Genomic DNA, 12,500 nt, shown 5'->3' with positions numbered 1-12,500 from the left:
AACAAACTACCGCTTTAAAGGCGTCTGCCCCCAGTTCCAGTCTTTCCCTAAACACACACGTCTAAATGAACACACTCACTCACTCACTCACACACACACTGCATTCTCACTCACGTTTATTAACCGGACCACAAGAGGGTGCTGTTCAGTGATTTGTATCAGAAACAGCATTTCCACAGCCCTCTCGGTTTTCCTGCGTGTTTTCCATGCAGTTCGACCTTTAATGGCACAGACTAATCCCTGGAATGACTGACTAATCCCTGGTCGTCTGATCTAAAGGAACATCAATCCCCTCAGTTCACAGACACATGCTCTGTGTAGGGTCCGTTTGTCAAACGTAATCAAATCATCATTATATGTCTTTAGATGTCTTTAGATGTCTGTAAATCACGAATCAGGGTTCCCACACAACCTGGAAAACCTGGGAATCTCCTATAGATCTCCGTGAAGTCTTGGGAAACTCCTGGAGAAATAGGGTCATGTTGTTAGACTCTTTTTCTACTATACACTGTATATATATATATATATATGTCTCTCTCCCTCTTTCACATTCTCTCTCTCCCTGTCTCCATGGTAATGTGCGTCAGCAAGATTCCCATCATGGGGTGTGGCTCTGGGAGAGAGAGAGAGAGAGAGAGGGAGAGAGGGAGAGAGAGAGAGAGAGAGAGAGAGAGAGAGAGAGAGAGAGATGTTTGCCTGTTTGTCCTCAGGGATGTAAACAAGATCTTACAATCCCATCAAACCCAATAATCTCTCTCTCTCTCTCTCTCTCTCTCTCTCTCTCTCTCTCTCTCTCTCTGTGATTAGCCTGTAGTCTAATTATCATCACTCATTCCTCCCCTCCTCCCTCCAGACAAAGACGGATGGATGTGTGGATCTTTACTGTGTCCACACTCTGAAGTTTCTTAGACTTTTCCTCACGTCCAAACTTCAGTCTCTGGAGCTGGTTATAAATCATTTTACTATAATTTTGTACTGTATTAATTAAGATTTTTCTTTTATTCTCATTGCCCTACTTTTATACAAACACACACACACACACACACACACACACACACACACACAGAGGGTCTTCTCGTATGAAAAAAGGCGCATTACTAATCCATTACTGCGTGAGTGAGAGGAGCAAATGCTAATGTGTGTGTGTGTGTGTGTGTGTGTGTGTGTGTGTTGATGTTGTTGTCACACACTGAGTCATTTGGCTCCAGACAGTGAATGAATGCTTTATTCTGTAGCAGAGATAAACAGTGTCTCCCTCGCTGTGGGCGGGTAACACACCAAAGAAGTGGGCACTGGAAATCCCCTTCTGTCCGAGTGTGTGTGGGTGTGTGTGGGGTGCATGTGTGGGTGTGTGTATGTGTAAGGGGTTTGGGGGGGGGGGGTCAGTTTACAGCTGTCGTTCACTTTCGGGAGCTAAATGACTTGGTGTTTGGTCATTACATTGTTGTGTATTGTGATTATGATTCGCTGTGTTACTGTACATTACTTGCACGCCCCCTAGTGGCCATTATGTAGTGATTAGGTGTGTAATACTAACAAGGACATGGCTGTGTGTGTGTGTGAGTGTGTGTGTGTGTGTGTGTGTGTGTGTGTGTGTGTGTGATATACCATTTCAATTTACCTTGGTCCTGATGTTGATCACCGGTTGCTAGGCGATGGAGAGCAAGCTTCTGGTTGGAGGAAAGAACATCATCGATCACACCAATGAACAGCAGAAGATACTGGAGCAGAAAAGACAAGAGATCGCAGATCAGGTACCTAACTCACACACACACACACACATACACATACACACATACACATACACACACACACACATACACACACACACAGACACAAATACACACACATACACACACATATGCACACACACACACACACACATGCACACATACACACACACACATGCACACATACACACACACACACACACACACACAAATACACACACACAAATACACACACACACACACACACACACATACACACACACTAACACACATTCACACACACACACAAATACACACACACACATACACACACACACACACAAATACACACACACACATACACACACACACACACACACAAATACACACACACACACATACACACACACAAATACACACACATACACATACACACACACACACAAATACACACACACACACATACACACACACACACACACACACACAAATACACACACACACACATACACACACACACACACACACACATTCACACACACACACATACACAAATACACACACACACACACACACAAATACACACACACACACATACACACACACACACACACACACATTCACACACACACACATACACAAATACACACACACACACATTCACACACACACATACACAAATACACACACACACACACACAAATTCACACACACACACACACTAACAATAATAATCTGTGGTTGAGATGTGTTAAGTGTATTTACTGTGCATTTGTGCGTGCGTGCGTGTGTGTGTGTGTGTGTGTGTGTGTGTGTGTGTGTAGACGCGTAGCGAGAGGGAGATCCAGCAGCAGATGTTGATGCAGGACGAGGAGACGCTGGAGCTCAGAGAAACTTTCTCCTCTCTGCAGCAGGAGGTGGAGGCCAAGACCAAAAAACTCAAAAAAGTGAGATTAACACATACACACACACACACACACACACACACACACACACACACCTCACAGATATACAGTGTGAGCAGTGTAAACACACACAAATGTACACACAACCATACAAACACACTGTCAGCAGAGTGGAACACAAGTACACACACACACACACACACACACAAACCCATTCTCAGTGTGTGTTGAGTTCCCTAACTCTGTTCTCTGCTCCCTTCTGACCCCTGGACCCCCCCTCACACCCCCCGACCCCGAGGACGTGCCCTCCTCCCTTTATCAGTACAGAAAGGTTTGTTTGTTTTACACTTCCTCAGCGACTGACGCTAACGCTAACTCCAGCACCAGTGCTAATGCTAATCCGCTAACTGGCTAACACAGAGGTCTGAAATCCATCAGTGTGTTGTAGCGCCGGAATGAAAGAAGTTCTGGCTCTGCTTTATACAGCAGGTGAAATAACTGTGTATTCACACACTGACCACACACACACGAGTATTACTCGCTTAGCTGATCGGCCACAACATTACAACCACAAGCCACAGATGGAGTACAGTCTGTAAGTGTGGAACTACACAGTGCTCCTGTGTGGACAGTGGAGCTGAGAGAGTGGAGAAACATAGAGGCGGTTGTAATGTTATGGCTGATCAGTGTGGATCCGAACAGACCCCTAGTCCTCCACACCTTTACCTGTCCAACATTAACCCTTTCATCCCTGCACTCTTCCAATAACAGGACAATAACACACTTCTGGCCTTCACTTCCTCCCCTTACTGACCTCTCTCTCTCTCCTCATCACAAACGCACACAGCGCGAATGGAGCGCTCTGATTGGTTGCGCTTCCGCTGGGTATCACTTAGTCACTGTGATTGGTTCTCACAGCCCTTACCTGTCAATCACTGCATGAAGATCCCGCCCCTGAAAAGAACAAATGGATCAATGGATGGATGGATGCATGGGGGTTTTGGAACGATAAATCGATGAACAAATGAACGAGTGAATGAATGAACAAGTGAATGAACCCCTAAATAACAGATGAATGAATGAGCGTATGAAAATGTGTGAGGCCAGCTGGAGTATGATAATGGGATAGCAGTTGGCCAGTCATTGGCCAGACTCCATTCTTGTTGCCGTGGGCAACAGAGCAACAGATGGGTCATAGTTTCCACAAACACCTTCCACCTCATTCACCAAAATATCACTCTGTCCATCTCCCTGTCTTCTCCCTCTCTCTGTTTCTCTCTCTCTCCCTCTCTCTCTCTTTCTCTGTCTCTGTCTCTCTCTCTCTCTCTGTCTCTCTCTCTTTCTCTCTCTCTCTTTCTCATTCTCTCTCTCTCTTTCTCTTTCTCTCTCTCTCTATTTCTCTTTCTCTCTCTCTCTCTCTCTCTCTGTCTCTCACCCCCTCCCTCTCTCTCTCTCTCTCTCTCTCTCTCTCTCTTTCTCTTTCTCTCTCTCTCTCTCTCTCTATTTCTCTTTCTCTCTCTCTCTCTCTCTCTCTCTCTCTCTCTCTCTCTCTCTCTCTCTCTCTCTCTCTCTCTCTCTCTCTCTCTGTAGCTGTATGCTAAGCTGCAGGCTGTGAAGGCAGAGATTCAGGACGTTAATGATGAACACGTTCGAACCCGACAGGAACTGGAACAGACGCAGAACGAGCTCACGAGAGAGCTCAAGTTCAAGTGAGTACACACACACACCCACACACACACACACAGACACACACACACAGGCACACACATATTTTCCTGAGAGTCTGAGTGAGTGAATATTTAAATGAGTGAGTGTGTGAGTGAAGATTATGTAAATGAGTGAGTGAGACTGCATGTGAATCTCTCTCTCTCTCTCTCTCTCTCTCTCTGTGTGTGTGTGTGTGTGTGTGTGTGTGTGTGTGTGTGTGTGTGTGCGCGCGCAGGTATCTGATCATAGAGAACTTCATTCCTCCGGAGGAGAAGAATAAGATCATGAACCGACTGGTGTTTGATGCTGACGAAGACCAGTGGAAGTTCCAGCCTCTCGTCCCCTCGGAGAAGTGAGTGGAACAGTGGAACTGTGTTCTCTGCAGTGATGGAGCTCCATCCAATAATAGCACCTGTTAAACCTGATGTTTAACCCTCACAGCAATGTTCCAAGCTCTCGTGTGAGTTCTGGTAACCCCCTTTATTTCAGGAGAGTGTCCATGAGCTCTTTGGCTCTGTTTAGTTTTAAAACTCACAGCTCCAGCTCCGACCCGCTGCTCTGTTTTCCTCCACGGCGTTTACAGCAGAGCTTCGTGCTGAAGGATCTGAGACAGAGAAGCTCCTCTGTTATTTCTGTATTCCACACAACAGCTGCTTTTGTCTTCTGCTGAAGGGCTGCCAGATGTGGCCACAGTACATCACTGAAGCCTCAACAACACTGAAGCTCAGTTCTATCATTGCATAACAAGACCAGGGTTAAACACACACACACACACACACACACATACACACACACATATACACACATACACACACACACACACATATACACACACACACATACACACACATACACACACACACACACATACACACACACACACACATATACACACATACATACACACATACACACACATACACACACACACACACATACACACACACACACACATATACACACATACACACACACACACACACACATACACACACACACACATACACATACACACACACACACGTACAGTTTTGTGTTTGTTAATTGTGGGGACGTTACATAGAGTTCCATTCCTTTTTGTGGAAATTCACAATTCATTTTTAAAAGGCTCCACTAAGTTAACCCTATCCCTGCCTTAAAACCTGTCTCCACCTTAAAATGTAATGATTCACATCGTGGGAACAAGCTGGGGGTGGGTGTCCCCACGATGTGAGTGTGTAAACAGGTTTTGATCTTAATAATGGCTTATATTCCTGGTACATACACGGACAAACACAAGTTTGTTTATGTGAATTTTGGGGACCTTACATATTGTCGTTGTCCAACATTTACTACGTCATTTGAACACAGCAACTCTCCTTCACACTTAATGATGAACGAACCCATAGAGATGCTTCAAAAATGACCTGGAATTAAATTTACATTGACTTCCATTGAACGTTAAGAAGGTACTTCCTTCTTCAGTAAAGTTACTGTTTTGGAGACTGGACAGCAACAATATAACACACTACTAACCTTAACTTTTACACTAAACCCCAAACCCTAACACTCAACCCGACCCTAACACTCACACTAACCCCAGTCCCAACACTAATCCCAACCCCAAATGTAACACTGACCCCAACCCTAGCACTAACCCCAGTCCTAACACTAATCCCAACCCCAAATCTAACACTAACCCCAACCCTAACACTAATCCCAACACTTACAGTAACCCCAGTCCTAACACTAATCCCAACCCCAAATCTAACACTAACCCCAACCCTAACACTAATCCCAACCCCAAATCTAACATTAACCCCAACCCTAACACTAATCCCAACCCCAAATCTAACTAGTTAATGCTCCGCTCAAGGAAGTGTGTGTAAACAGGCTTGGTTCCCACAGTGTGATTTAAGCAAACCACACACACACACACACACACACACACACACTGCAAGTCTGTTTTTCTGATTACTTGAATTCATGTGATGCTTTTGTCCAAAACTTGAAGATCTCTCTCTCTCTCCCTTTCTCTCTCTCTCTCTCTCTCTCTCTCTCTCTCTCTCCGTATAGTAAGTTCACTCAGATGAAGAGGAGACCAACTTCTGCAGTGGGCTACAAGCGACCAATCAGCCAGTTTGCCAGAGTTGCCATAGCGATGGGAGCCCACTCTAGATACAGGGTACTGTTGTTCTATTTCTTGGTGAGAATTAAAGTAAAAGACAAAGTGAGGAACAAGTGTGAGGAAGAGACAGAAGATTAAAGAGAGTGAGTGACTGGGTGAGTGTGGGTGTGACTGGGGGAGTGTGTGAGTGAATGGGTGAGTATGTGAGTGACTGGGTGAGTGTGGGTGTGACTGGGTGAGTGTGTGAGTGACTGGGTGAGTGTGGTTGTGACTGGGGGAGTGTGGTTGTGACTGGGGGAGTGTGGGTGTGACTGGGTGAGTGTGGGTGTGACTGGGTGAGTGTGGGTGTGACTGGGTGAGTGTGGGTGTGACTGGGTGAGTGTGGGTGTGACTGGGTGGGTGTGACTGGGTGAGTGCAGGTTTGACTGGGTGAGTGTGTGAGTGACTGGGTGAGTGTGGGTGTGACTGGGTGAGTGTGTGAATGACTGGGTGAGTGTGTGAGTGACTGGGTGAGTGTGTGAGTGACTGGGTGAGTGTGGGTGTGACTGGGTGAGTGTGTGAGTGACTGGGGGAGTGTGGTTGTGACTGGGGGAGTGTGGTTGTGACTGGGGGAGTGTGTGAGTGACTGGGTGAGTGTGGATGTGACTGGGTGAGTGTGGGTGTGACTGGGTGAGTGTGGGTGTGACTGGGTGAGTGCAGGTTTGACTGGGTGAGTGTGTGAGTGACTGGGTGAGTGTGGGTGTGACTGGGTGAGTGTGTGAGTGACTGGGTGAGTGTGTGAGTGACTGGGTGAGTGTGGGTGTGACTGGGTGAGTGTGGGTGTGACTGGGTGAGTGTGGGTGTGACTGGGTGAGTGTAGGTGTGACTGGGTGAGTGTAGGTGTGACTGGGTGAGTGCAGGTTTGACTGGGTGAGTGTGTGAGTGACTGGGTGAGTGTGGATGTGACTGGGTGAGTGTGGGTGTGACTGGGTGTGTGTGTGAGTGACTGGGTGAGTGTGGGTGTGACTGGGTGAGTGTAGGTGTGACTGGGTGAGTGTAGGTGTGACTGGGTGAGTGCAGGTTTGACTGGGTGAGTGTGTGAGTGACTGGGTGAGTGTGGATGTGATTGGGTGAGTGTGTGAGTGACTGGGTGAGTGTGTGAGTGACTGGGTGAGTGTGTGAGTAACTAGGTGAGTGTGTGAGTGACTGGGTGACTGGGTGAGTGCAGGTTTGACTGGGTGAGTGCGGATGTGACTGGGTGAGTGTGGGTGTGACTGGGTGAGTGTGTGAGTGACTGTGTGGGTGACTGGGTGAGTGCAGGTTTGACTGGGTGAGTGTGTGAGTGACTGGGTGAGTGTGGATGTGACTGGGTGAGTGTGTGAGTGACTGGGTGAGTGTGTGAGTGACTGGGTGAGTGTGGATGTGACTGGGTGAGTGTGTGAGTGACTGGGTGAGTGTGTGAGTGACTGGGTGAGTGTGGGTGTGACTAGCAGCCGTAGCTAATGACAAAAGAGCAGAGAATGTAGGAATATATTAAAATTCTATTTACAGAATATTTTAAATAAATGAAGTGACTCTGGGATCTGTCCCTCGCCCCAGGCTGAGAACATCATGATTCTGGAGCTGGACATGACTCCGCCCACTCTGTTTCAAATGGACTTCTCAAAGGACAGCTCAGAGGCGGAGCCAAGCCGAGACGTGCTATTGGACAACGCCTCGTACAGAGAGAAGACAGGGGCCAGTCGGGTCAGGAAATCGCGCTCATGGTCAGTGTGAGTAAGATGACTAAGTGTCAGGACTTGTTAACGATGACTAAGGCTCGGGGTCAGTAGCAGGAAAGGAGTATTAATGTCGACTGGAAAGAAAACACACCTCAGGGCGATACACAGTGAAATCCCAGAAACACAAACAGAGATGGGATCAACCGGATTAAACGAGGGGTCCTGCTGAGGTGTGAGATGCCGTAATCTGGGATTATCTGTGATCTTGGATTAGACAGAGAGAGCCATGAGTGTATGATTAGACTCATTACAGTATCTTAACTAGACAGACTGATTTACCTGATAAGATTTACCTTTTCTAAAACTCTCATGGCTGCCATCAAATCCTCACAGCAATGGTTCCACACAGTGTAATGTTTTGTGTATATTTGCAGGTGCCAAGCTCCTCGACCTGTGTCCTCCTCAAGCTCCGTCCTCTCTCTGGCATCCTCAGGGTCCAACAGCCTGCCACACCCCAACAGCATCACCACGGCAACGGTGCACCAATGAGACTCCATGGGAAGCATCCCTTCTGCACTCCAACCAATGAGGGATGAGTACAGGGCGCTGGTTGTTTGTCTTCAGTGGACCCTGAATGATCCGGCCCTGCGAGGAAGACCACTTCACAACAAAGAAGCACCCCTTTCATTTTTGATGTTCCTCTTTATTTCTGATACGTCTCGACGTCTCGCTGGGTTCTGAAGGCCTGCCGTACAATGGGTCGGTCAGCGCCGATTCACCTCCTGCCTCTTCCAACACCAGGGGTCAGTCCGTTTTCATTTCAGCTCGTTTGATTAAGCTTTTTTTTTGCTGCCTTTTGGACAACTGGACGTCCTCGATTTATTTACTACTGATGGACAAAAAGAAAACATATAAAAATAAAGAATTGTGTTGCATTCTGGGAATGAATCACGCTGGTAAGGATGGACGATCCTCTTCTACGCCACTGGACAAACTCGGAAGAGGACTGGACCGGAGCTCTGTGATTGGCCCAGGCTTTGTGTGATCTACTGTAAAGAAAAGAGCAGGAGAAAAGAGAGAGAGAGAGATGGAGGGATGAGTGTAGAGGTGTGCTCTCTTTCTTCAAGCTCTGCATGTTCTAATCTGTGTGTGTGTGTGTCCTAGTGAATCGGTTCTGGGCGGTTCGGGGGCATTCGTCTGGATCAGTAGCCATCGATTATGGAATAAAAGTTCTAAAATGGACGGTTCTAGAATGAAGGTTCTAAAATGGACGGTTCTAGAATGAAGGTTCTAAAATGGACGGTTCTAGAGTGAAGGTTCTAAAATGGACGGTTCTAGAATAAAGGTTCTAAAATGGACGGTTCTAGAATGAAGGTTCTAAAGTGGACGGTTCTAGAATGAAGGTTCTAAAGTGGATGGTTCTAGAATGAAGGTTCTAAGGGTTCGTACATAAGGCTAGGGACGAGGGTGTGTTCTAAAGATGGAGTTAAAACTGGCAGAACAGAAGCACGCAATGATCCTTCTATTCCAAAGTATGTCAGATAGCAGTTAGCACCTAGCTAATGGATTAGCCGGACTTAAAGGTGCAGTAAATGATATTACACAGATGCTGCAACACTGAAACACATCAAAAAGGCTGATTTTAGCCTTAAAGTATGCAGCTTATAACTGGCTCAAAGAGATCTGGTCACTGATTGGACAGGAGTTGTGAATAATTAAATTGTTTATGTGTAAACAATGGGATCCAGCCAGAATTGCTCACAGCGGTGGTGAATGGAACCAGACGTCTGGAGACTTCAATGCCTTTTAAACTACATTACATGGATAAACTCCACAAAATGGCTGTGCGTATATATCCGCCTGATGGAGTTGGATGTGTGCTGAAGACATGGAGATTGGTTCTGGTTCCATTCACAAGCACTGTAATGGATTCCAGGCAAACACGGAAGACACGTATGGGATACCATTTGGGCCAAAACCTTTTGTGTAAGTGGTGTATTTAGATGGCAAAAACTCACAGCCAATCAGAAAGCCCGTACATAAATATATCTGCATGTCAAGGGACCAGGACAAAACATACCTACCGTGAGGTTCGAATGCTGTATGTCAACATAGGCAGGTTTATACAATTACATAAACATTTCATTGTAAACGATGAATGTGGAATACTATACATTAAGCTCTAAAGGCTTAAAGCAACAATAGGTAATATTTGTTAAGATTAAAATTGCAGCTTTAAAATCATGGTGATGATCCACTGAGCTGTAACAGGGCGAATGCAGCCTCTGTTGTTGCTACTCCAAGCTTAGCACTGCAGAAACTGCACTATGTAACTTATGGAGGAGGGTAGGAAAGCACTCCGCCTTAACGCTGATTACAGTACAGGGCTGTACAAATGAATTACTCTGAGAGTGAATTACTTACCAATGATTAAAAATGACCAAACTTACTTAGTGTTCCTTTAAACCTTGTCACGTTTTGTGATCTCTGTTCTGATTGGCTGTAAGATGCCGAGATGTGAATACACATGAGTTTTTGCCATCTACATGTGTAATTTACTCATGGATTTGGACAAAATGGACACCTAAACATGAGGAATTACTTTGTTTACATCTCAACGACTGAGTTATACATAAGTCCTGGAAATTCAGTGGCACTCCCCTCACGCTTCGGTGTCTGAAGACTTCTGTTCTGCACGTTTTAACTCTTCGGGTTCTAGTTTAGTGCAGACCTTTAACTGCTGCTCAATCTCAGCGCAAAGAGCCAGGTACCATACGAAAACGACATAGTACATCACTAAACACGCACATACACACACACACACACAAACACACACACACACAAGCTTTGCTTTGACTCACCTGATGAAAATAGCCATACCCCCCAGCCGAGAGCCCGCCTCCCCGACTGTAACTGTGTAGATAGCTGACGTTTCCTTTCACATAAGGACTGTGAACATTCGCGTGTGTTCCTCATTGTGTTCTTGGCTAAAAGACTGTAAGATATCTCTGAATCACTGAATTAAAGGAAGAGCTCGCTGTTGAAAAACCATGACTGAGCCTCATTTCTGACGATGATTTTGTGTCTCTAGCCTTTTACTGTGTAATCATACCTTTGTGGATGCTACTGAAAGGAAATAAGGTCCTGGATCAACACTTAGTCTGTAGAAGTGCAGCTGAATTCCTACCCTCCTCCTGAAGTTACATAGTGCCATTTCTGCAGTGCTGAGCCCGGATTAGCAACAACAGAGGCTCTATTCTCCGTATTACAGCTCCATTGAGCATCATAAATTATGTTGAAGCTGTAATTTTAAGATAGAAATACTACCTAGTGTTGCTTTAAGCTCTGTCTGGGTCTTGGGAACGAGCCCATTGTGTTTATTAAAGACTTACGGCGTGTACCAGGAAGTGGGAGCTTATGGTTAGGGATTGGTTTAGCGTTAGGTTCTTCTATGGCATCGCCCAAAGAAACCTGTGTAGCATCTTCATTTTAAGTGTGTACTGCATATGTTTGGATCATCAGAGATCTTCGTTCTTACTTCGTTTAGGGCTGGACCATACTGACAAAATTTATGTCACGATATCACGATAAATTTCAATCATTATTATATAATTCCGGGCGGCACAGTGGTGCAGCAGGTAGTGTCACAGTCACACAGCTCCAGGGACCTGGAGGTTGTGGGTTCAATTCCCGCTCCGGGTGACTGTCTGTGAGGAGTGTGGTGTGTTCTGTCTGTGTCTGAGTGGGTTTCCCCCGGGTGACTGTCTGTGAGGAGTGTGGTGTGTTCTCCCTGTGTCTGCGTGGGTTTCCTCCGGGTGACTGTCTGTGAGGAGTGTGGTGTGTTCTCCCTATGTCTGTGTGGGTTTCCTCCGGGTCACTGTCTGTGAGGAGTGTGGTGTGTTCTCCCTGTGTCTGCGTAGGTTTCCTCCGGGTGACTGTCTGTGAGGAGTGTGGTGTGTTCTCCCTGTGTCTGCGTGGGTTTCCTCCGGGTGACTGTCTGTGAGGAGTGTGGTGTGTTCTCCCTGTGTCTGCGTGGGTTTCCTCCGGGTGACTGTCTGTGAGGAGTGTGGTGTGTTCTGTCTGTGTCTGAGTGGGTTTCCCCCGGGTGACTGTCTGTGAGGAGTGTGGTGTGTTCTCCCTGTGTCTGCGTGGGTTTCCCCCGGGTGACTGTCTGTGAGGAGTGTGGTGTGTTCTCTCTGTGTCTGCGTGGGTTTCCTCTGGGTGACTGTCTGTGAAGAGTGTGGTGTGTTCTCTCTGTGTCTGCGTGGGTTTCCTCTGGGTGACTGTCTGTGAGGAGTGTGGTGTGTTCTCTCTGTGTCTGCGTGGGTTTCCTCCGGGTGACTGTCTGTGAGGAGTGTGGTGTGTTCTCCCT

The 12,500-nt window shown here is 46.5% G+C and overlaps 1 protein-coding gene across 2 annotated transcripts in view; it reads left to right on the top strand.

The window, feature by feature from the left end:
* LOC136701841 (kinesin-like protein KIF3C) overlaps positions 1 to 11,195 on the top strand; it is a 22,044-nt gene extending 10,849 nt beyond the window's left edge. Inside the window, exons 4-10 of one of the 2 annotated variants that reach the window (XM_066676585.1) lie at positions 1,653 to 1,754; positions 2,534 to 2,656; positions 4,205 to 4,323; positions 4,557 to 4,673; positions 6,377 to 6,485; positions 8,007 to 8,179; positions 8,563 to 11,195. In XM_066676585.1, coding sequence (XP_066532682.1) covers positions 1,653 to 1,754; positions 2,534 to 2,656; positions 4,205 to 4,323; positions 4,557 to 4,673; positions 6,377 to 6,485; positions 8,007 to 8,179; positions 8,563 to 8,677 — 858 coding nt within the window. In that variant the 3' untranslated portion in view covers positions 8,678 to 11,195. The remainder of the gene's footprint in view (positions 1 to 1,652; positions 1,755 to 2,533; positions 2,657 to 4,204; positions 4,324 to 4,556; positions 4,674 to 6,376; positions 6,486 to 8,006; positions 8,180 to 8,562) is intronic. The other variant, XM_066676586.1, reaches the window with a different exon arrangement.
* Positions 11,196 to 12,500: the final 1,305 nt, after the last annotated feature.

This window comes from Hoplias malabaricus, chromosome 7, assembly GCF_029633855.1.
Source record: "Hoplias malabaricus isolate fHopMal1 chromosome 7, fHopMal1.hap1, whole genome shotgun sequence".
In the NCBI taxonomy this organism is placed as follows: Eukaryota; Metazoa; Chordata; class Actinopteri; order Characiformes; family Erythrinidae; genus Hoplias; species Hoplias malabaricus.
This window is presented reverse-complemented; position numbering and strand designations above follow the sequence as displayed.